This window comes from Talpa occidentalis, unplaced genomic scaffold, assembly GCF_014898055.3.
Source record: "Talpa occidentalis isolate TD23 unplaced genomic scaffold, MPIMG_talOcc4v2.1, whole genome shotgun sequence".
Lineage (NCBI taxonomy): Eukaryota > Metazoa > Chordata > Mammalia > Eulipotyphla > Talpidae > Talpa > Talpa occidentalis.
This window is the reverse complement of record NW_026555331.1, coordinates 99,940,252-99,966,466: the sequence shown is the minus strand read 5'-3', so window position 1 is coordinate 99,966,466 and position 26,215 is coordinate 99,940,252. Positions and strand designations below refer to the sequence as shown.

General features: G+C 42.7%; 1 protein-coding gene across 3 annotated transcripts in view; it reads left to right on the top strand.

Moving 5' to 3' along the window:
• Nucleotides 1–26,215, top strand: part of CDCA7L (cell division cycle associated 7 like) — a 73,220-nt gene that overhangs the window by 5,172 nt on the left and 41,833 nt on the right. The window contains exon 2 of one of the 3 annotated variants that reach the window (XM_054692419.1): nt 3,937–4,046. The exons of 1 other annotated variant lie outside the window; for it this stretch is intronic. In XM_054692419.1, coding sequence (XP_054548394.1) covers nt 3,945–4,046 — 102 coding nt within the window. In that variant the 5' untranslated portion in view covers nt 3,937–3,944. Of the gene's footprint in view, nt 1–3,936; nt 4,047–16,195; nt 16,267–26,215 lie in introns of those variants that run through there. One more of the 3 variants, XM_054692421.1, reaches the window with a different exon arrangement.

Sequence of the window (26,215 nt, the reverse complement as noted above, 5' to 3'; positions counted from 1 at the left end):
AGAGTCCTTCTCTTATAAAAGAGGCTCAGAGAGACTCCGGCCACCTTCCCCCAAATGAAGTTACAGCAAAAAGATGATCATCAGGCCTCCCCGGTAGCGCAGCGGTTGAGCGCTGGGTTGCGAAGCTGCCCGCGGCCTCTGCGGCGCAGGTTCGATCCCCGGCTGCTCCCTGGCCACTGGAGGAGGGTCCCGCATGGCGCGCAGACCTCTCCTGCCTCCCGCTGCTCCCCTCAGCAGTGTACTTCGGTCCTTCTGCCTGCTCTGCTCCCCGCTCTGGCTCTGGTGAATTCTCTCACCCTCCCGTGCTTCTGACTGTACCCAGTGCATGTATAAACAAAACAAACAAACAAATAAATAACATGCCTCTATTAAAAAAAAAAAAATGATTATCTATCTAAGAACTAGTGGACCGCACCAGACACTGAATCTGCTTTGGTTTTGGACTTCCCAGTCTTTAAATGTGAGAAATAAATTTATATTGTTTATGAGCCACCCAGGCTATGGTACTTTGTTAAAGCTGCCTGAACAGACTAAGACAGTTGAATAGGGGAGAGGCACAGGACAGAAAACTAGGGCTTGAGAGATAACCAAGTAGCCCAGGCAATGACAGGTTATGGCCAAGACAGTGGCAGTGGGGACAGGGTTGGAGCCCAGAGACACCAAGGGATAAGTTTGTTGGATGAAGCCAAGTGGAGGTTTGTATCTATTATTTCCAAAAATGTAAGAATTATACCGTTTTTATTAACTGCTGTATTTCCAACACCTGCAATAGTGCTTGGCACATAGCAGGCAATCAGTAAATATTTGTGGATTGAATGAATGAAAGGAGCAAAGGTAATGGCTAGAGAGTAAATTTTACAAATTTGAGTTTGGAGTGGAATATTTCTAGGTGATGACAAGGACTGATGTTTGCTATGAAGGTGAGAGGAAAATGAGGTGTGGCCATAAAGCTCCCAGTGTTGAGAAGGACTAAGGGCTCTGAGACCATTGACATCTCCAAGGGAGAGAGAAGGGGTAATGGAGAAAGTGATTCCAGACATAGCTAGCCATTATTGTGGGCCTGCCATCTAAGATCAGCAGAGAAATTTAGGTGGAAAGGAATTTATTTCCCATAAACCAGGGTGCCAAAGGGAATAGTGGAGAGCTCTGAAAGTATGGATCGGGAAAAACAAACTCAGAGTATTGTGTGAATGGGAGAAAAATGGATGTTGATAGGAGCTTCCATTAGGAGCAGATAATGAGGAATACAATGTGATGCGATTAAATAGTGTTAGATATCCAAAATTCATTGTATCATTAGGGCATCCTCTCTTATCTCTGACAATATGCCATGTCTTGAAATTAACTTCCATGCTAGCTTCCATATAATCATCACACTAGCTTTCATATACATATATATATAGATATATAGTTTACAAAGTACATTTTTTTCTATCTACATATTTAAAAGATCTTGTGAACAGCATCGAGTTGAGTCTTGCTTTTATATCTGTCTGGCAATCTCTGCCTTTGCTTTAGAGTATGTTCTTATTTACCGCGTATTGGTATAGTTGGATTTAACTCTATTTTGATATGTGTCCAGACAGATTCAACTTCAAGTCTTGGTTTTACAAGTTCCCAGCTGCCTAGCCCTGGGTAATTGACTTAATCTTTCTGAATCTTCGTGTTCCCCTCTGTGCAGGACCAGTATTTGTTGCTGAGAGAATCAAAGACAATGAATGCAAATAGAGCCCAAGGCATATAGTAGGAGTCTACTTTTGGTAGACTCGTGGTAATTGTGGCTATTGCTATTGGAAGAATCAGTGCTCATTTATATAACGAAGATCTTTACTCTGAAAAAATAGCTCAGCAGCATTCTAAAGATCATTTTTTAACTAAGTGAAACTCATATAACATAAATTAACCATTTAAAAATCAACAATTTAGTGGCATTTTGCATACTCATGATGTTGTGCAACCACCACCTCTATCTTGCTCCCAAAATATTTTCCTTACCCAAAAGAAAACCCTGTACCCACTAAGCAAATGCTCCTCTTCTCAACCCCTGGCAGCCACCAGTATGCATTCTATTCCCATAGATTTACCTCCTCTGGATATTTCAAGAGAACTGTAGACTATTGATCTTCATGCCCAGCTGCTTTCACAGAGCATGGTGTCTTCATGCCACTCTCCATCCTATAGCATGGAACAGTGCCTGATTCCTTTCTATGACTGAACAACATTCTGTTGTATGGCTGTACCACAATTTGTTTCCCATTTATCTGTTAGTGGACAGTGGAGTTGTTTGTGGCTTTTCATGATAAGGAGAATGAGACAATTTCAAATAGGAAAAAAAAATAAAAACCTTGAAAAACCATGGAATCACAGACACTTAGGAGAATACCTAAGTGTTGATTTTTTTTTTTTAAAGATTTATTTATTTATACATACAAGAGCTGGGATACAGGCCAGAGGTGTGGGGAGGAGGGTGAGAAGATTGACCAGAGACAGAGCGGGGAGCAGAACAGGCAGACTGACTGAAATACACTGCTGAGGGGAGCAGCGGGCAAGACAGGAGAGGTCTGCGGCACCATGTGGGTTGCTCCCTGGCCGGGGATCAAACTCACACTGCAGTGGCTGCAGATAACTTCATAGTGCTGAGACTTAACCCCTTGTGCCACCCACACCTAAGTGTTCCAGCCACATCATTTTCCAGAAGAATAAGACCCAAGTTCCTCTGGATAACTTTCAGCAGAGTTAAGATTTAGAATGCCGGGTCTAGGCTCCTGGCTTTGGCACAAAGAAAACAATTGGATAAAATTATCCTTGGAGTGAGTCCCATCGTTCAAATAACACTCACCAAGAAGGAAATGGATGAGTGATGGCGCTGCCAAATGTGGAAGAAATAGAGAATTCAGTTCTGTTTTGGATTATCGATATCAAGATATCAAAGAAGTACACACAGTCCTGCCCATTATCGTCTGAAATTGCTTCATTTACCCCCTTAAGGCCTAAGCGCTTATTTCCCAGAAACAGGTCGTGAGACAAAGCATTCAGTGCAATGAGTTTACTTGAAAATATGTACATTAGAGGGAAGCAGAGAAGCCAGACTGAGGTGGAAAAGGGGGGCATTAAGGGCTCAACTGTTAAGTCCGCTGCCGCCGTGGCAACCAGAACTTAATCTTACAGGAAAGAGTGTAAAACACATACACAGTTATCCTACCCAGGAGCCAGGGCACCAGGGTATTCACCCCAATCATTGGTTGATGGGCATTTCCCTGCGTTCTGATGGGCTGTGGCAGTGTGTCGGTTATCTTCTCAAGTTCTACAGAAATAATCCTCAGAAACAAAGGTGCAAATCCTGGCAATGGGAAGCCAGCCAAGGCACCCTGCAGGATCTGAGGGTTACAGGCTGGGCACCCACCCACTCCTCTGGGCTGAGCTAGAGATTTTTGCCAGAACCAGGAGCAAAGAAACACAACAAAACAAAACACAGCAATATCTGGGTCCTCGGTTTATCCTGGGAGTGAGATTAGAGAAAACCTTTTTCATTTTAAGTTTTGTGAAGTCAAATCCCATGGAAAGTTATGCCTTAACTTTTAATTTTCTTCATGATCCTTTTAATCCTGGATCAAAACTTAGAAAATAGGAGCTAGTGAGAAAAGAAGATGAGTGAGCTGAAATGTTGATTTTAAGAAAGAAAAAGGAAACCTACTTCTAAGGCAATTTTGCAAGGAAAAAAAAATATTTCTGCAGGTGAAATGGGTTTGCTACCACTTAAAATTTTTAAACAGCAAACAAGGGGAAGAGAAAAACGTTTAAAATAGACTCCATAGTGTAACTAAGGAGAGTGAGATTAAACAAGAACCCCTTGGTCTAACGGAGGAAAATCAGGATCGAAGTCAAAAAAGGGGGGATAAAGTACTTCATGGTATTGTTCAATATTTTTTCTTACAGCCAGCCACATGTTATGCATACATCTGACTGAAGGAAGCTGTTCTTTTCTTGTGGAGGAGTTTTGTGAGCTGACAAAATTAGAGGATTCTCCAGGCCTGGGGGTGCAGCAGGTCAGTGAGCTTGACATGCATACAAACCGAATGACCCCTTGCTCACAGAGGGACTCTGGAGAGTCACATATTAGAAAGAGACCCAAAACAAAAATAATTTTTGCCTACGTCAGAAAAAATACAGGTAATTTTTTAATGTACAAAACACTCCTAAGGCTCTATTGAAATTCCTCCTCCCCTTTAGGAGATGACTTCACAAATAAGAAATAGTAGTGGCCACCAGGCCTATGAGCTGTCAACAATCAAGTATGTGGCCTTTAGAAGAGATTTGGAAACTGACAGGAAAATTCACTGCCGTGTGGCAAGGAAGCAGGCAGAACTGACTGCCTTAATACTTAGCAGAGTATGACCTTGTCCATTGTTGCCAAAAATGATGACAGTATAAACAGGGCTTTAGGAGGAAGTAGAATGTGTGGGGCAAGCACTAGAATAAAATCAGGCGAATGTTCTCCCTGCCCTAGTGCTGCTGGACAAGTCAATCATCTGGACCTCGGTTTCCTTATCTCCAAATTAACAAGTAAGACGGTAGTTTCTAAGCTGTCTTCACTAATTGAACCTCTGTGATTCTGTTTGTTTAATGGAGGTAACATTGGTTTACAAAACCTCACATGCTTTAGAGGGGATATGATCACACCCTTCAGGTGTGTTACCAGATCTCACCCACCACCAAGGCGCCCATAATCCTCCAGCACAACCCCCTGGGCCTCTGCCACACTGCTCTCCCACCTCCTCCTCCCCCCTTGGACCCTCAGTTCCACAGTCAAATTTCTAGGATTTGTTATTGGTTTGGTTTGTATCTGACCTTTTGTTTTGTTTCTCTATATTTCACATGTGAGTGAAGCCAGCTGGTAGTTGTCTTTCTCTTTTTTCTTTTTTTAAAAAAAGATTTATTTATTTATACAAGCATGGGGGTACAGACCAGAGGCATGGGAGGGTGAGAGAATTCACCAGAGACAGAGCGGGGAGCAGAACAGGCAGAAGGACCGAAGACACTGCTGAGGGGAGCAGCGGGCAAGACAAGAGAGGTCTGTGCCATGTGGGTATCTCCCTGGCAGACTGGGAATCGAACCCGTGCTGCAGAAAGCTTCACAGCACTGCGCTCAACCCGCTGCACCACCAGGGAGGCCCTGTCTTTCTCTTTCTAACTAACTTCACTTAGCACAGTTCCCTCCATGTTGTCACAAACGGAAAAGATTTCATCTTTTTGTTACAGCTGAGTAGTGTCCATTGTGCATACATACCACATCTTCCTAATCCTTTCATCTGTCTTTGGGCACTTAGGTTGTTTCCACAACTTGACTATTGTAAATAGTGATGCAACAAACGTAGAGTGGATATATCCCTTCAAATTAATGTTTTTTGCATTTTTCAAGTAGATACCTGGGAGAGGAGTTGCTGGGCCATATGCTAAATCTATTTTTAATATTTTGAGAAAACTCCAAACTGTTTTTCATAAGGGCTGGACTAATCTATATTCCCACCAATAATGTATAAGGGTTCCTTTTTTCTCCACATCCTCACCAACACTTCATTGTTTCTGGTCTTTTTGAAATGGGCCATTCTCACAATGTGAGAATGTTTTATATTTGTTTGAAAGCTCAGACATGGGAATACACAGAGAGAGAGAGAGAGAGAGAGAGAGAGAGAGAGAGAGAGGATTCATTTATGAATGCATTTAAGCTGCCACTTACTAGAGAAGGAGGGTGATAAAGAAGATCAAAGAGCAATGTCAGGGCAGATGTTAAAGGCGGAGCCTGTCTCTGGGTCAAGACCATGTTCTGACATGTACTTACTCTATCATTCTGTACAAATTACTCAAGTGTTCTTTGCCCAGCTTCCTTATCTATTGAAAAACTAGGTTTAGGGCCTCCCTGGTGGTGCAGGTGGTTGAGCGGCGCACTGTGAAGCTGTCTGCAGCCTCTGTAGCGCGGGTTCGATCCTGGCCAGCCAACAAGAATCCCACATGGCGAAGCAGACCTTTCCTGTCTCACCCGCTGCTCCCCTCAGCAGTGTGTTTCTTCAGTCTGCCTGTTCTGTTCCCCGCTCTGTCTCCAGTGAATCCTCTCACCCTCCCATGCAGCTGGCCTGTATCCCGGTTCTTGTATAAAAATAAATCTTTTAAAAAAAACAACTAGGTTTAATAATAGTACCTACTATAAAAGATTTTTGTGAAGAACAAATCAATTAATACATTGTGGCAGAGAAGTAGTTTAAAACCTGCTCATAAAGATTGTGATTTCCACGGCTCGCTCTCTCTGCTGCCCCAATTTCAGCAGCTTTAAATAGCAGAGTTAATATCTCATGCAGTTTCTGAGGATCAGGAAAATGGGAATGGCTTAGCTGTGTCCCTAGGTTCTGGTTTTCTCTAAGGCCACCATCATCTGAAGGAGATCTGCTCCTCAAATCACTGCGGTGGATATTGGGGGTCTCTAGTCCACATTGACTATTGGTCTCACTGCTGTGCCTCTCCACAAGCCACCCCAGAGCCTCCAGAGAGTAGCAGGGGGCTTCCCCCAGAGTAAGTGATCCGAAAGAGAGACAATGACAAAAGCCAGTGTCTTTTTTATTTGTTATGTTTAAACCAGCAAAGCATATTTATTGCATATGCCACATGGCTATCATGAATGGGCAAGGAGTTTCTGCTCATCACAGTTACCCAAACACCCATCCTAAACACGTGTTCAGAATTGCAGAGCCAGGGATAAGAAAATATGTTGAGCCACATGCTGGCTTTTAAAAATTATTATTTTTTTAGGATTTGAAATTATAGACATGCAGGAAGTTAGAAAAATAATAACTGGGGGCTTCCCCAGTGGCGCAGCAGTTGAGCGCTGGGCTATGAAGCTGCCCGCAGCCTCCGCAGTGCCAGTTCGTTCCCCGGCCGCCGCGCGAGGGTCCCACATGGTGCGCAGACCTCTCCTGCCACCCGCTGCTCCCCTCAGCAGTGTACTTCGTCAGTCTGCCTGTTCTGTTCCCCGCTCTGTCTCTGGTGAATTCTCTCACCCTCCTATGCTCCTGACTGTACCCACTGCTTGTATAAATAAAGAAATCTTAAAAAAAAAAAAAAAAAAGAAAAATAATAACTGAATTTCCCGAGTAGAGATCAAGTATCTTTTCCAAATAGAAAAGTGCTTCAGAGACCCTGCCCTCTGAACGCTGATTATTTTTGTCATTGTGAAAGTTATCATTGCCCCAAAGAAAATGAATATTTAGGTATACATTTAAAAACAGGTACAGGATCTATATGCTAAAAATTATAAAAGGCTGATGAAAGAAGTTGAGAAGCACAAATGGGGAGAGAGAATTTGTTTATGACTAGAAGAATAATATAGTAAAGATATCAACTATCCCCAACTGATATATTGGCTTAATGCATCTCCTATCAAAATGCTCACATGGTTTTATGTAAATATAGGTAAGCTTATTCTTAAACTTATATGAGAAGTGACAGTTCTTAGAGTTGCTAAAACAATTTGACAAAGTGGGAAAAATCACTGCTGATATTAAGGCCTTTACTACATAGTTATAGTAATGAAGACTGTGATATTGGCAGAGAGAGAGATCACTGGAACGGAATAGAAAATCAAAAGGTAGACCTATACAACCATGTTCCTCTGACTTTTGACAGAGTTGTAAAAGCTATGTAATGGAGGAGGTATAGTCTTTCCAACAAGTGGTGCTTATGCAATTGGATACAGTCCAGGGGAGGGGGAAAAAAAAAAACCTTGACCTAAATCTCCCATCTTGGGCCTCCCCTGGTGGCGCAGGTGGTTGAGTGCTGCGCTGTGAAGCTGTCCGCAGCTTCTGCAGCGCTGGTTCGGTCCCAGCCAGCCGGCGAGGGTCCCACATGGAGAAGCAGGCCTCTCCTGTTTTGCCCGCTGCTTCCCTTGGCAGTGTATTTTGGTCGTCTGCCTGTGCTGCTCCCCGCTCTGTCTCTGGTGAATCCTCTCACCCTCCCACGCATTTGGCCTGTACCTCCCGTTCTTGTATAAATAAATAAATAAATAAATCTATAAAAAAATAAATCTCCCATCTTACACAAAAATTAATACTAAATGAATCACAGACTTAAATGTAAAATATAAAACTCTGAACATTTTAGAAGAAAATCATCAGGATCTAGGTATAAACAAAGAGTTGTCAGACTTGACACTGAAAACATGATCCACAGAAGAAAAATTTGATAAATTGAATCTCTTACAACTAAAAACTTTTGCTCTGTGAAATCACTTGTGAAGAGGATGAAAAGACAAATTGAAGACTGACAGGAAATGCTTCCCAAGCACATATTGACAGAGGAGTAATATCTAGAACATAAAAGGAATTCTCAAAACTCACCAGTAAAAAATGGTTTAATTAGAAAATAGGCAAAAGACCCAGACATTTTATCAGAGGATTAAAGATGGCAGATAAGCACAAGAGAAAATGTTCAACTTCACTAGCCATCAGGGAAATGCAGATTAAACCCACACTGAGCTATTACTACTCCTGTCTCAGAATGGTTAATATAAAAAACAGTGACAGCACCAAATGCAGTAGAGGATACATATGGAGCAGGATATTGGATCCTGGAGAGGAAATCAATCACTCACACATGCCTGCTAGGAATATAAAATGGTACATAGCCAGTCTGTAATAGTTTGGCAGTATCATATTAAATTAAACTTGCCACTACCATATATCAAGCAAGTGCACTCTTCATCATTTGTTCCAGAGAAATGAAACCTACATTCACACAAATAACCATAGACGCCTTATCTATAATACCCCAAAACTAGAGTCAGTCCCGATGTCCTTTTACAAGTGAATGGTTAAAACCTATGTACCAGGGAATACTACTCAGCAGTAAAAAGGAATGGGCTGTTTAACAGATACAACTACTTGGATGACTCCCCAGTGAATTATGCTGAGCTTAAGAAGTCAATCCTTAAAGGTTATATGCTATTCTCCAAATAGTTATGGCACATTTTTGAAAGGCTCAGAAATGGAGAACAGATTAGTGGTTATTAAGGGCTAAGAAAAGAAATGGGTAGGAGGGAAGAAGGTGGGCATCATATCATTTTAATTGGATTGGTTCATTGTATCAATGTCAAAACCTGGGTTGGACAGTGTTCTGTAGTTTGCAAAAGTAATTGCTATTGGAGATAACTGGGCAATATATACACAGAATCTCTCTGTAATTTTTCTTTCCCCACCCTTTCCAGTTATGTTTATTGAAGTAAAGTTGGTTGACATCACTGTATGTTTAAAGGGTTATAGGTTCACACCTCTCCAAATGTATGTTTTCACACCATGTCTAGCACCAACGCCCCAGTGCAAATCTACAATGAGGACAATAAATATTTCAACTAAAAAAAATTTAGAGGTGTATTTCAACTTTAATCTCTGTTCCCAGAGAAGGCAAAAAAAGGAACTACTTAAAGATCAGCTATTTGCCAGAGAACCATGTGCTGTGTTGGGTTTGTTTTTTTTTTGTTTTTTTTTTTTTTGTAGTTGTAATCTGGGTGTTTCTAAAGTTTAGCGACCTATAACTATCAAATGCCAGCTGAAATAGGGAAACTGAGTGTATATAACAGCAGTACAGCCCAAAGGACTAAAGCTCAAGACTCTAAAACAGAAGTTGCTAGCATAGGTGTTTTTGCTTGCCTCCAGGGTTTCAGTGAAAAAGATTTCAGAAAGATTAAAGACACTCTTTCAAGCAGTTACAGTTTTGCAAAAAAAAAAAAAAGTTAATAAGCTTCAGAAACTGCCTTCTAGCCTGTGACATTTACCTAACCTATTTCAATTATTTAGTTAGCATTTTTTTTCCAAGGAAAGATGAGAAAGCAAGAGATGTTTCTATGGTGTCAAAGAAATGGTGTGCTGGATTGCCTTTTCTTTCTGTGTCAACCTGGTGACTAAATTCTCTCTGTGGCTGTTATGTAGACAGCTCTTTCTCTCAGAACATAGATTTTATGCTATGAGTATCATCCATGTCATTAATAGTCAATTTCTTTAAAAGCAGGGCTCTGTAGTCTTCTTGTTATCTTGGTTTCTGTTTGTTCCACTTTTCTTCCTTGGGAAGTATGTTTCAAGTTTCAAGTATAATAGATTCAACTTGCCTAAGGAATTGCAAAAACTATGCCTCCTTACAAAATTCAATTAAGTATTTCCTGACCCTATGGATTATCGCAAGCCCAGGTATACAAACTGTTGGACAGATTTGTTAGAGTCTTGGTGAAGAAAGTAGAAAAGATGGGGTGACAGCAATTGTAGGAAAGAGGCTAGGGTGCTGGTATGTTGCTTTCCTTAAAGAACGGAAAGACTCCATATGCACCATTTTAGCTTACTTGATCAGTGTCTTGTTGAAACAGTCCACCTTCTGTTTATAAGAGGAGTGTGAAAAGACTGTGCTTGCAAAATGGCATTGTGTATAAACTATATTTAACACCTTTTCAGAGTAGATGACTTCTTGTCCATAATTCATATACAGATATGCTTTGCTTTGGGAGTAACAGTCAAATGCCCAGGTCTTGTCATCCTCCCTTTCCTTAGCCCAGCCTGGAATTTATGGTTATCGGTTTCATTACATAGTCTTAATATTAGACCTTGAATTTTATGCTGTCAGGCATTTCCAGGGCTGGGCTACAGTCAGCAAGGTCAGGAGCTCATTTAGACTCAAAAGCTATAAAAAGAATCCAGACATGATAAGTAGGTCAGAACTGAAAACTGAAAGCTGTTAAAGACATGGTGATCAGATTATCAGCCTAGAGTGACCATCTAGGACAATTTAGCCACGTTGATGTCTAAGCCACGTGTAGATTTGGGAAAAAAGAGACAGGGTGTTGTGGTGGGGTGGTATGGGGAGAACTCTTGAAAAGAATGCAGGAGCACCTGCTAAAAGATGACCTATAAATGGAAAAAAATATTTTCAGAAACAAATGGGGGAGAAGAAGTCAGACTCCTAGACACAGTAAATAAGTAGACTGGGATGATAGTACATGAAGAACCCAGTTCCCATTGTTTTCAAGTTTGGAAGCTCCCACCCCATCCTGGCTAGCTTTGTAGTAGGACCAGTCAGGGTTCTTGGATGTGCTCAGTTCACTCTAAGTACATTTCTTAAACCTTCAATGCCTCAGTGTCCTGATCTGAAAAAAGGAGGAGAGCTGTGTGCAATCGTTGTGCAACCAGCCCGGGCCGGGGTAGGTTCATTGTTGAATCTGGCAGACAGAAAGAGAACTTCGGAGTATATGTAACATGTATATCTAATGTGTCTTTATTGCTGAATCAGGGAACTGGACACACAGGCACACCAGCAGACAAGCAGGCAGGCAGCAACGGAGCTTCCTAGCCCCTGTGAATCCCCCCTTTATCCCTCCCTTCTTGGCCCCTGACTCCGTAGACATAAGTGAGCATGCCCTGTGCTCATGCTCCCAAGCACCTTTGGCAATATCACGTGTAGGTAATGAAACCTGGGAGGAAAACAAAGCTGCAGGTGGCAGCCATAGAGGCTGGGATGGTGGGGGGCAGGCGGTGGTGGGAAAGAGCCTCAGTATCCCAGGTTCCTTTCAACGTCACACGTCTGTGGTGATGGTGGAGTGAGATAATCCTAGAATATGGTTAGTATCCAACAGATGGAAGGGTTATCACTGTTAATACTGTTTGACCAGTGTCTACCACTCTATCCTTCTGAAAAAGCAGTCACCTCTGATACTACATGTTCATCTTTGTAAAACAACAATAACAAAAAAAAAAAAAAACAAACCAGGAAGGTATGTAGTATCCCCATTTACATTTTACTTGAGAAAAATGAAGGTCAATGATATGTAAGTCCTGGGGTCACCCATCTGGTGAGCAGCCGCCTTGGACTACAACCATGCTGATTCTTACGTCTAACCCAGATTTCTGGGCTCCACTCCCCCAGTTTCCAATTCTGTAGTTCTGAGGTAGAGCCCAGAATTTCTTTATCAGAACTCAGGTGATGCTGCTGCTGGTCTGACAACCAACCCCACTTTGGAAACCACTCTGCAGGATGACAGCAGTGGTTCTAGAATAGTCTTCCCCTTAGAATCACCTAGAGGCATACAGGAATCAAAGAACCTATAGCCATCTCAAGTTTATGGTTCAGCTTTACCTCTGACATTTAAATACTTGGTTATTCCAAGATAACAGAAAGATAAGTCTGTCACAATTTTGGAATTCCACAAAGTCTAGAAAGTTGGTGGGGGGAATCCAAAAACACAGTGTTAATACAAAATATTTAAAGAACTTTTGCATTTCTGATACCAAATTTTCCATTTTATGACCCAAGATTTTCTACTATTGCTTGCCAAATTCTGTGAGGAGGGTTAGCAAATGTGATTACTGACCATAGCCATGGTGGTATTCACATTTCCTTGATACTGTAATGAATATTGACATTTTGAAATTCTTTTCTGAAGCACTGGGTAGTTGGTTATTTTAGCTTTGGCAAGATAGAAATAAAACTGCTTTAAAAATATTCTGCATTTTTTTATCAAACTAATGAAATGCCAGACTTTTTGTCATTTAAGAAGCAGTTTCAAAGTTATTTCTATACATTTATTCTGAACTCTTCATATTGATATTTTATAGATTACCTTTTAAAATACTGCCTATATAATTCTGAAAAAAATTAGTTCTTTTAAAACTCTGTTCCACAGTACTTTTGTTGGTACCAATTAGAAATGGATTATTAGCATTTCCTTTCATAATACATAAGTTCTTATATGTTATTAATTTGTTTTCATTTTCATCCACTTATTGTCAGTGCCTTATCATATTTCCTGTTAACAGACTAAATTATAATATGTCTTTTACAAAAGCCTATGACATATGGATTGCATTCATCATACATGGACTTCACACAGTATCTTTAAGAAATCCCAAATGCTTTGAAAATATCCTTTCATTTATTTTCACAGCATTACTTTTGAGGATCAGATGGAACTGTCACAGTGGAAGGATTAAATGGGAGAAAGCTTGCAAAGGTTAACTGGCACACAGTTTGGTTCCTAGCCTGTGGTCATTAAGTTAGCTGCTATTATTAATATCACTATTACTATTGACTTTTTGGTAGACCCACAGCAGTACAGTTTCATCCTGATGTGTACTTTTCTGCACATTTCTGTGAAGTCATTGATTATTGATTGTTCAGATTATCTTCTCCAAAGCCATTTAAGTGGTTTTCATCAGAATGTATTTAAGTTGTGGGGTCGTGACAGCATTATTCTGGCAAACCAAATCAGAAAAATAGACTCTCAGGTTGTAAGGAAACAAACTTTTTCCAAAAGGGTACCCAGCGACTGTTAGAGAATAACTTTGCTCTTAGAGAATTCCAGATCTTTTATTCTGCAGCAACTTGGGGATTTATCTCTGAGTGACTCAATTTAAGGTTACGTTCTCATCCTGGACTAGGTCTTATTTAATCACAATTAGAGAGAAATTTCAAGGGACACCGGAAGATAGAGACCCACCAGGATATTACTTGAACTGTCACTTTATTTATTCCTGATCAAACATAATGCCAGCAGTATCCAGCTATTCCTTATATTGCTTCTAGCTCCCTGCCAAAGGTGGATTCTTTGCTGAGTTGTTCAGAACATCAAATTGACATGATTCTGTTAAAAAGGATAGACTGAAGAATCTACTCACAAGCCAGAGGGGAAAGAAGAGCTGCTATTTCAAAGCTGAGGACAGATGTTTATAGACTCCTAGAGAACAAAAATTGTGGGCAAGGGCTGATGTCCATTCACAGCTATTTCATGTCATTTAAAGCAGGTTCAATGATGGCAGCTAATCACAAATTTCTGATCTTAGAGAAGGTACTATGAACCAAATTTTTTTTTTTATTTTCTCATAGAAATGTTTAAAAAGCAGTCAAGCACAGATTTCTAAATAGACTTCTTAAAGGAATTTTGCAAGCGTTTTGTCTCCTTTTACTCTGTTGCAATATGTATACTATCACTTCCGGGAAGGAACACTCATTTTTGTGGCAAAGCCCAATGCTCACATGTTTTAATCCCATCAGTAGCTCTGAGTAGGAAATATGATCACAGGATGTTAAAATCTCCAAATTCTTTAGAGATTGTCCTAAACAGAATGGAATCAAAATCTGACCCCAAACACACACCAGTGATTCCATCACTAAGTACCATTCAGCTGCATGCTCTTTGCCATGCAAAGGAAGGGCGTTTCTAGGTTGCCACCAAAGATTTAGGACTGCTAATGGCAAAAATCTAAAGCAGGAAGACGTAGCAGCTTTCAGGTTTCCACATAATAACTAGGTTACTTCAAATGTTTTGCAAAATCTGAACTATTTCAAATTTATACTTCCTTTTCTGAGAGAGATTTGATGTAATCTACAATATAAAGAAAAATAAGATTATTGGTTTATGGGAAAGTAAATATATAGAGAGAATCCTGGTTAATTATATCTGTCCCCGAGTTTCCTGGGAGCCAAAGGGGAAGAGAGACTGTTTAGTCAGGAAGCATCAGGAATGGATTTCTATTTGGCATTTTACAGCTGCCACATATAAACAGGTGATAGGGATCTTTCTCTTAATGTATCTTCTTAGGTACATTTATCTTCTGTTTCCTTAACTTAATAACATGTATTATAAGAATCTGGAAGGGTGAGAGGATTACAAAGAGATATGTATGACAGTAAACTCTGTAGCTTGTCAAAAATGAAAGTGCCTATAATCTACAAGTTTACATTAGCCAATAAAAAGAAAACATTTTCTTAAAATAGATGTTTTATTGGCTTTACCACCCCCAGGATCTGGAACAGGGAGGTATGTAATACATGTTTGCTAAACCAAAGGAGGACAGAGGAAGGGAAGAAGGAAGTCAGTTTCCAGATGTTTTTTTCCTTCAAACTTGAACAGATATTTGGTCCAGTACATTTACTCCTTCAAAAAGATGAGTGTCAGATCCCATGCAGCCAAAAGGGGCTGCAGCAAGTCTCAAGAATATATGTAGGCTTGAACTCATGACCACAGAGCTAAGTAGGTTTCCAACACTGCCCAGCAAATTTGCTCAGACTTCAGGATAATTGCATCTACTAGCTCTCCGCCCAGACTCGACCCACTTGATTCTTCACTCTTTACACCTGCCTCTAGCAGGCCTCCCAGGCCTACGCCAAATTCAGTGCCCCTATTTTACACTATCAGACTATCACCTTTTCTCTCAAGGCATCTAAAAAGCTTCAAATTTACATTTATTTGCACCGTTATTGTTGAACTTATTAACTAATGGTATCATTTGAATTCATGAATGTACCAATTGAATTGTTAATCAAATTAGTAATAATTACGTTTACCTGCATCATGATTATATATTTACAATTATGTGAGCAGCTGGTTCCCAGACTGTACAAACCAACAGAGCAGGGGCTTTTTCCTTCAACCTTGTGTTTCCAGGTCTAATACAGTACCTGCCACATAGTCGTGCTCAGCCAATAATAACAACAACAACAACAACTAAGCAATATTCCTAACCTGTAGGAACTCTGTGGGTGGAGGCCGAGGTGCACAATGGTCTAGCAAAGGGAGTTTAAAACTCCAGAGGTGGTGGAGCTCCACACCTCAGGCCTCGGTAAAGAAACCTGTTTTGCAACGTGAACCCTGTAGCAAATGATTTGGGAGGCTGCAGAACCCCGCCCCTTAACAACTAAGCAAAACAAGTTCCGAAGCAGCCCTAAAATGCTCTCCTGGCTCCGATACTGACTGCAGCTGAAGCTCGCGCTCCGGGGTACACCCTGGAATGAACCCTGCGCAGATCCGGCGCGCGGAGCCGGGCGTGCCAGCTGGAGGCTGCGCCGGGACGGCCCCCGCTCATTTCTCCCGCGCGAAAGCCGGCCGGACCGCTCCACTCCCTCCCTCCACTGCGGGGGGGAGTCCGGCGCCCCCATACTGGCTATTGCTACGGGGGCCTCCAACGGCCACCCCGTCTGGCGCCCTCTGCGAGGCGAAGTTCACTGCTCGCAAAGTTTGGGGCCGTGACCCGCGCCCCCAGGCCCAGCGCGGCGGCGCCGAGGGGGCGGCGAGGAGCGCTCCCCCTGTCCTGAGCTGAGTGCGCCCCTCCCCGGGCGGTGCGGAGCTCGGGCGCGGCGCGGGCAGCGCGGCCGCGGGGCGTTCTCGTGCGCCGGGCCGGTGGCGGGCAGGCTCCGGGGGCGGCGGGAGGCCCGGCGGGCAGGATGGAGTTGGCGACTCGCTCTCAGGTGAGGTCCCTTCGCCCGCCTGCAGCCCGGACGCCCCCGCGGCCTGCGCGCCCCGCGCGCCCCGGCTGAGGGTGGGGTGAGGGCACGTGTGGCTCCGGCCGCTGCGCTGCGGGTTCCGCGCGCCCAGCCCCGCGGGCGCCCGAGCGGGCGCGTCGGGCAGGTGTGCGCCGTGGGTCGCGGCTGCCCCGCCCGGGCTGCGGGGCCCGGGGCCGCCCTGCCCCGAGTGGGCGCTCGGCGTGGCGGGCCAGGCCGGCCCGTGGGCGCCGGGTGGGTGCGTTTCTGGGGACGTGCCGGTGGGGAGGCAGCAGGGGCGCCGCGCCCGCCTGTGCTGTTTTCTAGCACCCCGCGGGTGATGCTTGGGGGGCGGAGAACTTTTGGGGAGCGCCTTCCCCCTGCTTTCTCCAGGAAGAGGCACAGAGATGTGGAAGTTTAAGGAAAGTGTAATTTTCCTAATCATGGTTGGGTCCCCGGTTCCCCTGGGGTAATGGAGGTGGGAGGAGTTGCTGCTGAAGTTGTTGTAGCGCGGTTCTGGATGTTTTAGGGGTTTTTCTCACTAATTGGAAATGGCAGTGTCGTTAGGCCGCGTCAGAAAGCCCCCGGGTCCCACCCCAGTTAGGCATTGTGGTCTGAACTGTTGATAGATGTTAAGTATCTCGCGGATACTTGAGAGTCAGCTCCCCAGATTGTTTCAGTGGGAGGTGGTGGTGGTGGGCAAGCAAACGTGCTTCCGTTTTTTTGGGTTTTTTTGTTTGTTTTGTACTTTTAGAAATGGCTTTTCTTTACTTTTTAGTAGTGAGTAATGTATTTTATTGAGGTAAGCAACAAAAACTTTTCTAACGAGCTCAAAACTTTTAGAAAGGGAAGGAAGCAGCCCCCTGCAGCTTGTGGGAGCCCAGAAGACTGCTTTGTGAGAGTCTGTTGCTGCTTTCACGAGCTACTCTGACTCATTGCTTCCACCTTACCCTCAGTTGGTGTTTACTTCTGTTCTTCACCTGGGTGCTCAGCCCAGGAAAGGGGGCGGGCAGCGTGGAGAGACTGGGGGGGGGGGGTGGTTGCTATTCCAGCGTTGCCAGCTGCCTGTCTTGCAAAGTCTAGGCCACTGTCACCTGCCTGGGTCTGGGAGCAACTTAAAGAACCACTCTTGGTTGCCGTAGCTATTTAGTGATTTTGAAAGTGGATATTGGAGAAGGGTCTGTTGTGGAGGATAATAAAGAGTGTTATTTTAAACTTTCTCTAATGAAAGGTATAAAAAGCAAGGAAAACAGACCGAAGCCTAAGCGGGACTGACACCCTCTTACACTTTATTGTTGCCACGGATCTTTCACCCTGGAATTAGTATCCTGTGTTTCCTGTAGATTCTTGCTTCCCCAGGATTTAAGCCCTTCTGGGAGGCGCCTGGAGCCCATGGTGGGTTTCACCAGAAAATGTAGCCTGAATGTATCATTCCTGAAACCTGTTGTACTGATGGAATTACATTCCCACCACTTAAAACAGCTCAGGCTTAGAAAATTCAGAATGTCCCAGGATGTGGAGGTTGAAAGGGAACATTTTACCATCCAATAATGAAGCTAATTTTGGTAGCTCTATAATGTTAAATAAGCTCTTTACCATGTAGGGGTAATCAGCAAATTATATCTGACCCATTATCCACCAATTAGGGCAAATTACTATACATAAGATGATCAGGTGTTTTGTTTTTTTATTTTCTAAAGGCCTCCTAATTGGCAGCACAAATTGAGATGTGTGATGATATTTACAGTTGGAAATGTTCCTGTTCATCATAATTTAAATGTGAGCAGATTATAGTCTCTTTAATTTGAATTAGTGGAGAGTGGTTCTGTGGGGTGGGCAGGTGACTGCAGATAAGAGCACTTAATGAACAGTTCAGGCGCAGCAAGATGCTAGATTCCTCTGGTTCTACCCTGCATCCAGGCTTATGAATAAAGCAGTGTGATGAACTGCCTGAAGCGGCATTAGAGCACACTAAGGCTCAGCTCCGTGTGCAGTGGGTTTTAATATCACACATGCAGGAAATATGATTTCCATCCCTTGTAAAGCACAGAACTGCAAGCGGTTCCTGCAAAGCAGTTTAGGCCTGATGTTCCAGCAGGGACTCTTGGCAGGGAGAAGAGAAGACACTCATTTAAACTCTGAATTCTTTTCTAGTGTCTGCATCTTTGCAACCTTACCAATGTGAGGGACTTAATGTCCTCTGATAGCAAACCATGCTGCCTTTCCTTCCTGCTTGGTTTGACCACTGTGTCTCTGTGCTTTAATAATGAATGTCTGTGTATAATCCCCTGTAAAGGCAAGGATATGCTCACCCTTACTGTGAGGTCTTAGGGGTGCTGCTCACAGGAGGATGAAATAACCTCAGCTTAAGCAGTGAAAGTGGGAGGCCCTGCATGTCTGTATTGACCTTTCACGCCCTTCTTGCACTAGGGTGCAGGTTGTGTTTTTGTTTTTTTTTTTTTTAAGATTTATTTATGCATGCATGCAAAGCTGGGGTACAGGCCAGAGATGTTGGGGGTGTGAGGATTCACCAGAGACAGAGTGGGGAACAGAACCGGCAGACTGACTGAAATACACTGCTGAGGGGGGCAGCGGGTGGGACAGGAAAGGTCTGCTGCGCCATGTGGGTTGCTCCCTGTCCGGGGAACGAACTCATGCTGCAGGGGTTGCGGATTGCTTCATAGTGCAGTGCTTAACCCCTTTTGCCACCAGGGAGGCTCTTTGTTGTTTTTTTTAATACTCCATCAAAGTGGGATTGATACCTGTAGGGGCTGGAAGGGCACAGAGCAGGGTATCTGTGAGCTGAGCAGACGGGGTAAAGGAGAGTCTTGGAGCCCTCGGTGGCTTTTGCAGGCTTTTTTTGCATGTTTACCAGGTACGCGGCAGGCAGGGGTGCCGGAGGGCTGGGAGGATGGAAGGCCTCCCAGCCTCTGGCAAGTCTTCACTCTTCCTGGGTTCTCCGGCCTTCTCTCGTGGCTCTTGCTTCTCTGCTCCTTTTGCTCTCTTCTGGTTCTGCTGTTCTGCTGGCATCTTGGCACCACCCTTATAAGCGCAGTCTCAGCCCAGGTGAACCCACCTACGCATGCCCACACCCTCCTCCAGGTGCCCGCCATCAGGCATGCATTCAGGACCGCAGATCCATCATCAGCCCTAATGGCGGGAGGGCAGGAAAGCCTGGTACTTTGCTTCCCCTGAATACTGGTTGCTTGGGGGAGGGATAAAGAAAAAATATTAGTGGACCATTTTATTTTGTTATTGTGTACGCAAAGCAGTGGTTTCTGAATGTTTTAAAATCGGACCATTGACCGGCATGTTTGGTAAATGCGGATGAAGTTAACACAGACAAGTTTACCATCCTTAGTAGTAAAAACTAACACCGTGTAGAGTGGTGCAAAGATTGTCATGAGGCTGGAGTTTTAGTTGAAAAATAAGTGATGCTTCCTGGCTGCCTTGCTCCATAATCATCAGCTGGTGACTGAGGGGCCACAGACTGGGTTAGTTCATTTTTCAGATGATCCTTGAGCCCCGACCCTGTGCTGGGTGTTACGTTATGGTGGAAGAAACAGAAGGTAGTGCTTTTTCCCAGGCTCCCAACCAGAACTTCTTGCCTCTTTTACCAGAGTTCAGCTGCCCCTGGATCTGTGCTTTAGGAGAGTCCTTTAAGAGGAGCTCCCCCTTCCACCCTCCTGCCTGCCCCAGGACCTCACTGGAAACTTCCACTACCTTTTAAAAATTGAACTGTGCGAGGTACTTTAAGTTACCAGATTTTACCCTCATTGCAGTAATGTGAAGTAGGTTGTATTGGCAGCATTTTCAAGATAAGGCTAAATTGAGGAATTTGTTCAGGAAAGCCCAGGGATTAGCTAAGTCTAGATTCTGTTCTGAGCTGCTGCACCACTGGATCCTGGCAGGTCACAACTTTCAGTGAAATAACATTATGAGGACAGAATCTTTGCCAGCTTAACTTACAGTGCAGTTGAGATCATCAAGGGCATGCCAGATATACTTGAGTAGAATACATTCTGAATCCTTTTGAATTTTCTCATGTTATCTTCATTCCTTTAACTAGAAGGGCCTGGGTGTTACAGTGGCTGGTCTCATTCATTTTCTAAGAACTGAACTGGTGATTCTTTGAACAGGCCTCCTTGGATTCTGCCTGTAACCAACTTGGGACAGAATAAGATCCACAAAGCGATTTACATAGGAATGATTTTTGCATTGTATGAGTTGTGTGAAATGAAACCCAGCATTGACCTACTGCTCCACCCTGCCCTCTGGGCTTTGTTTTTCTGATATTTTTCCATCCAATGCTTGCTTGTGTTCAGTTTCCAATTTTGCTTAACTTATGTAGTCTGATAGCTATTTGAATTCTCTCCAGCAATGTCAGTACTATTTTTCTGAATAGCTTGGAGATCTTTACAGTTTCCATTTTTAATTACTATCATTTCATTGAGTAGTTATGTGTTTTATGTGTCAATTTTCTGCTGAAAAATCACTCCAGGACGTTTGCAATAAATCTGCGGGTGGTGCATCCCTTGTGCCTTGTATTGGAGTCCACGCTTTTCTAATTACCGTTTCTTCACATACAAGGGATGAGGATCTTGGACACCTAGTTTTCCTAAAGCATTTCCCCTTTATTTTTGTTTCTGTTTTTGTTTTTTTTTTTAATATGAAGCTGGTCTTCTTTTGTCACATTTACTCCAACCATAATTTGTTTCCTGGATTCCTGAGACTGTGTTTTCATTTAAGGTTGGCTGTCAGTACTGACAGTTGCGTGTCAGTTTACCCATTACAAGGTGATTTATAAGAGGTAGACATTTATTTTTTGACCTGGGTGCTTGTTATAATGCATGGGTACAGTTTGTAAAATTTCACCAAGCTGTATACCTAAGTGTTGCACTTAAAACGTTTTAAAAGTACCATATTGAATCTCTAAAAATGAGTCTGTTTTTGGATTGCCTGGGATACCAGATATGTGGGTGACAACTTCCCAGGTGTTTCTTACCTTGGCAGTTGTACTAGCATCACCAGAATTGGGCATGGTCCAGGGACACCCCCACAAACCCTCTCTGCTATTCCCCCAATCCCTCCATAGAAGCAGCACAGGTATGTGCTCAGCCCCCTTTCTTTAAGCCTCTGCTCCCAAAGGGCTTTATGTACACTGTGGAGAGTGCCCTCCTTTTGTGAGTGAACTCTGCCCTGCACCCCTTTGTCTGCTTGTTGGCTGACCTCTGTTTAGGAGGGCTCCAGACTTTACCGAGGGTGGTGACTGGTGACAGGATCATCACATGGTAGGGCAAAATGCTAATTACCCAGATGTGTGAGTGAGTTGGCATCTAGTATGTGTTAAATATTTGTTGAATTTTTAAAAAAATACATGATTTAGGGCTTGGCACTGTGTATAGTGGGTGGAAGTATGTGTTAGGACAGGTTGGAAAAGGCCTGTAGCAGAGCTTCTTGCATTTTCTGCTGGATTCAGCTGCTGCTTGCTCCAGAGTCCCGGAGATAAGGGAGCTCTGTACTGCCTGCACAGTTTCATCACCCTCCAGTTTTATCTGTAAAAGTCTGGCCTCTTTCGTGTTCCATTTTATGATACATTTTATTTTAATACAAAAATGACATTGAAAAATTCTTCTGGGGAAAAAAATCCCCTTCCCCTGTTCCACCAGAGGCCCTGAAAGCCTTTGTGGCTGTCAGGTGAATTCCCCAGTTTGAGAAGGATGGACAGCCACATGTAAGATTTAGAAGTCATACCTGTAATCCTGAAATAGGGAAGATATCTCTCTGCCTACTTCCCCATCCCACAGTATCTTGACTCTCAGGGCAGTTAAATGGAAACAAACAACAAACCCCCACAACTGTAGTTTATGCTGAAATCCCTAAGAATATTTTTCAGTGCAAAACATTGGGTGACTTTTTGTTCTCTATTAACATTGATTTGGAATAGAAAGTTAAGAAAAATAGGTGTGCATGTCAAATCATTGTACTTAATTCTCTTTTTTTTTCCTGACAGTTGGTTCCAGGTTCTGACATTTGGGGAGTTTTTTCTGATTAAAGCACTCCGCCAGGGAGACCTCATCCAGCCTGCCTCACACATGCACAGGGCCACTTACATCAGGCTCCCATACCTGACAAAAAGTGAAAAAGCCCACCTCATTGTTTTCCCCACACTGCCAGCTTCAAAAGTCCACTGAAAAGAGCATCTGGTTGTCCTCCTGACCCTCTTGGTGCTAAGTGTGTCCTCTTTCCCAGCTGTAATTAGGAACCGAGAAAGGATGCACTCTTAGGCGTGTGTACATTCACTGCTGCACAAAGCCCGGAGCCAAGTGGTGTCAGCAGCCTGCTCGATCTTTCGGATGCGTTTTCCCTTAGCAGGGTGGAAGTATGTCAAGGGGGATCCCTGTACAAAGGCTTCCGGCTGGCCCATAGGGTGAAGATCGACCCCCCAACCCCAGCCCTCGTCAGGGTGGAGGTCTGGTCTGTGCTTCTCTGCAGAGAGCAGGGGCACCTCCCCTTGCCTGCTTCCACTAGGAAGCATGTCCCCCCAGGCTGCCTGCAGCTGCTGTCACTTCTCCCGCAGGTCACCTGGACGTCCCTGCTCACATTTGTCTTGCGGCACACGACTCCTTCGCTGGCTCCCTTAGCCTGGTGCCCAGCACATACCTGACCTGACACGGTGCTGGTTACACTCTTAACAACTTTGAACAGTGAACACCAATAGAGCATCATCTACTTGACAGATCATCTTCCAGCCGTAGGTGGGAAGCCATTGGGGCTCTCCACTAACGTTCATGGTCTTTTCCTTCTGGGTAAATGGGAGGAATGCATTTTCCTGGCCCTTGATACCAGCCTGGCTGTGTTGCTGCCTTTGGGCTGATGTGAGCAGATGTGTCCTGTGTCTCTAGGTGGACTTATGTAAATGCCAGTGTGTCATTTACTGTGTCTCATTCCCGCTGCCAGCGTGCATGGTAGTGACAGCTCTGTCACGGTGTCCTGTGGGAGGACCGTGTGGGAGAGAGGGCATGGCTCACCTGGCTGGCCAGGATAGGAACCAAAAAGAAACCTTATTTTAAGCAGTTGAGTCTTGGAGTTGTTTGCTGTCATGGTCTGACAGACACAGCAACACTGATTTCGATTTTGGGCCTCCCTTTGTGATTCTCATCTGAGTGAGCTGGTGTGGTGATGGTAAAAAAAAGCGTGGGGGTTTTTTGTGTGTGTGTTTTTTTGGTTTTTTGTTTTTGTTTTTTTGTTTTTTGTTTTTTTTTTGATAATAGTGAGGGGCAAGTTCCTGTTTTGTGGTTCTGAGTTCATTGGTGGGAAGCACTCTGGGGTGGCAGGTGAACCCCAAGAGTAAAGCTCTTCTGTCCCAAATGCCACCACCACCTTGTCAGGAATCCCTGAGAACAGACTTTCTAATTGGATAATCAGCATCTTACTGTCAGAGAAGTCTTTTTTTAAGCAACAATTTTATTGAGATAATTAAGATAAATTTACATCCTATGCAATTCACCCATTTAAAGAGTACAAATCAGTGGTGTGTATATAGGGATGGTCTTCTGTTTTAACACATGCATGTACAGATATGTCTGCTTCTGTTTCTTCTGTTGTCCAGAGAAATCTTAACATTGGTCACATTTCCTATCTGCTGACCTTTCTGGAAAAGGAAATTATCCAGTACTTCTCAAGTGGTTTGGCTCACTTCACTCCCAGGACCTCTGCCAAAATTCAGGTTCCTAGGCTACTTAATTTGCTGAATAGCTCTTCTAAACCTTACACTCATACATGTCTGTAAATTTCTCCCCGATTATATTTCCTCTTTAAAAAAATTTTGATTACTTTGGCTTTTTTTTTTAATGGTGGTGGAATATATGTAGCAAAATTTACTGTCTTAAGCATGTATACAATTTAATCAAGTACACAGATCATTGGCGTTAAGTACTGTCCCATTGTCCATCTCTAGAACTTTTTCATAATCCTAAATGAATACTCTGTACTCATTAAACAGTAACTTAGCTTTCCTCACCTCCCAGGCTCTGATAACTACTACTCAGCTTTCAGTCTCTGAATTTGCCTGGTTTTGGTGCCTTGTAGAAGAGAAATCTGGCGCTGTTTGTCCCTTGTACCTGGCTGCTTTCATTTAGTATGTTTTCCAGGCTCACTCATGTGGTAACATGTATCCGAAATAAATTTTGTGAAGGCTGAAAAATCACTGCATATACCACACTTATTATTCACTGCATTTCATTTGTTCATCCATTCATAGACATTTGGGTTGTTTCCAGCTTTTGACTAGTGAATAATGCTGCTGTGTACACTGGGATACAAATATCTGTTCAAATCCCAGTTTTTGGTACTTCAAACATATACCTACATGAAAGTAGAACGTGCTGATTCTGTGTCTAATTTTTTGAGGAACCACCAAATTGTTTGGAAAAACAGATGCACTGCTTTACATTTTTCCACATACTTGCTAATATTTCTCAGATAACACCATCCTAATGATGTAAAGTAATACCTCCTGGTGGTTAGATTTGTGTTTCCCTAGTGACAGTGGAGCATCTTTTCACATATTTAGTTGACTATTTTTACATCCCTGGAGCAACATCTAAGTCATTTACTCATTTTTAAATTTTTTTTTTCCCTCCTGATCTGTAGGAGTTCTTTATTCCGGGTAAATTATGTTTCAGATATGGTTGCAAATAGTTTTTCATTGTGTAGGTTGCCTTCGCTCTCTTGATGGTATCTTTGATGCACAAAAGTTTTTAATTTTGATAAAGTCCTCCGGTTTATTTTTTTTTTCTTGGTTTCCTATGACTTTGGTATCATATCTAAAAAATCACTGCCAGATCCAATATCCTGAATTTTTTCCCCTTTTTTTTTTAGAGCGTTAGCTCTTTTCATTTAAGTCTGTGATGCGTTTTGAGTTTTTGTAAGTGGTGATAAGGTCGAACTTCATTTTTTCCATGTGGAGATCCAATTTCATTTGACCATATCTAAGAGTTTATTTCTGTGCTTTCTTTTATTTCATTGATGTGCATGTCTATGCAGAAGCATCTGTGTTCCTCTGTATCTGTTCTTAATTGAAATCAGTGTGAGTCCTCCAGTATGGTTCCTTTTTAAAATTGTTTTCTCAGTATTTTATTCTTTTTAATGCTGCTGTAAGTGGACTTGTTTTCGTAATTTCTTTTCCAGACCTTGATTGTTAGTGTATGGAAATACAACTTATTAATGTGTTGCTTTTGTGTTCTGCAGTCTTACTGAATTCACTAATCAGCACTTAGTTTTTGTGGAATCTTTAGGGATTTCTACATAAAGGATTATAAATGTGAGAAGATACTTTTCATTTCCAATTTGGAGACCCTTTATTTATTTTTCTTGTATAAGTGCTGTGACTAGAGCTTCAACTATTCCATTGAATGAAAGTGAACATTTGTCTTACTCCTTCTGCAGGGGAAAGGTTTTTATCTTCACTGTAGAGTGTGATTTTTGGTGAAATTGATCTTGTTGCATCCTCCTGTCGAGGATATATACCTTTATATATGTCTTTATACCTGTCTTTATTTCAATTCCTTCATCCATTTTGTCTGTCTGATTCTTGATGCATTTCATTCTGTCATGAGCATTTCAGTAAAATTAGTGTGTTGTATTTGTGGCAGATCTTTCTCCCCAACTGGGTTTTTGTTTGGGGTTTTTTTTTTGTTTGTTTGTTTGTTTGTTTGTTTGTTTGTTTGTTTTGGTGTTGCTTTCTAAATAAAAAGTTTTAAATTATATGGTCCAGTATGCTATTCTTTCCCTTTTTGATCTTTACACAGATGCTTAAATTCCTCCCCATTCTAGAAGCCAGGGGCATAGTCACTTTATTTTTTTTTTTTTTTTTTTTTTTAATAGAGGCATGTTTTATTTATTTATTTGTTTGTTTGTTTGTTTTGTCTATACA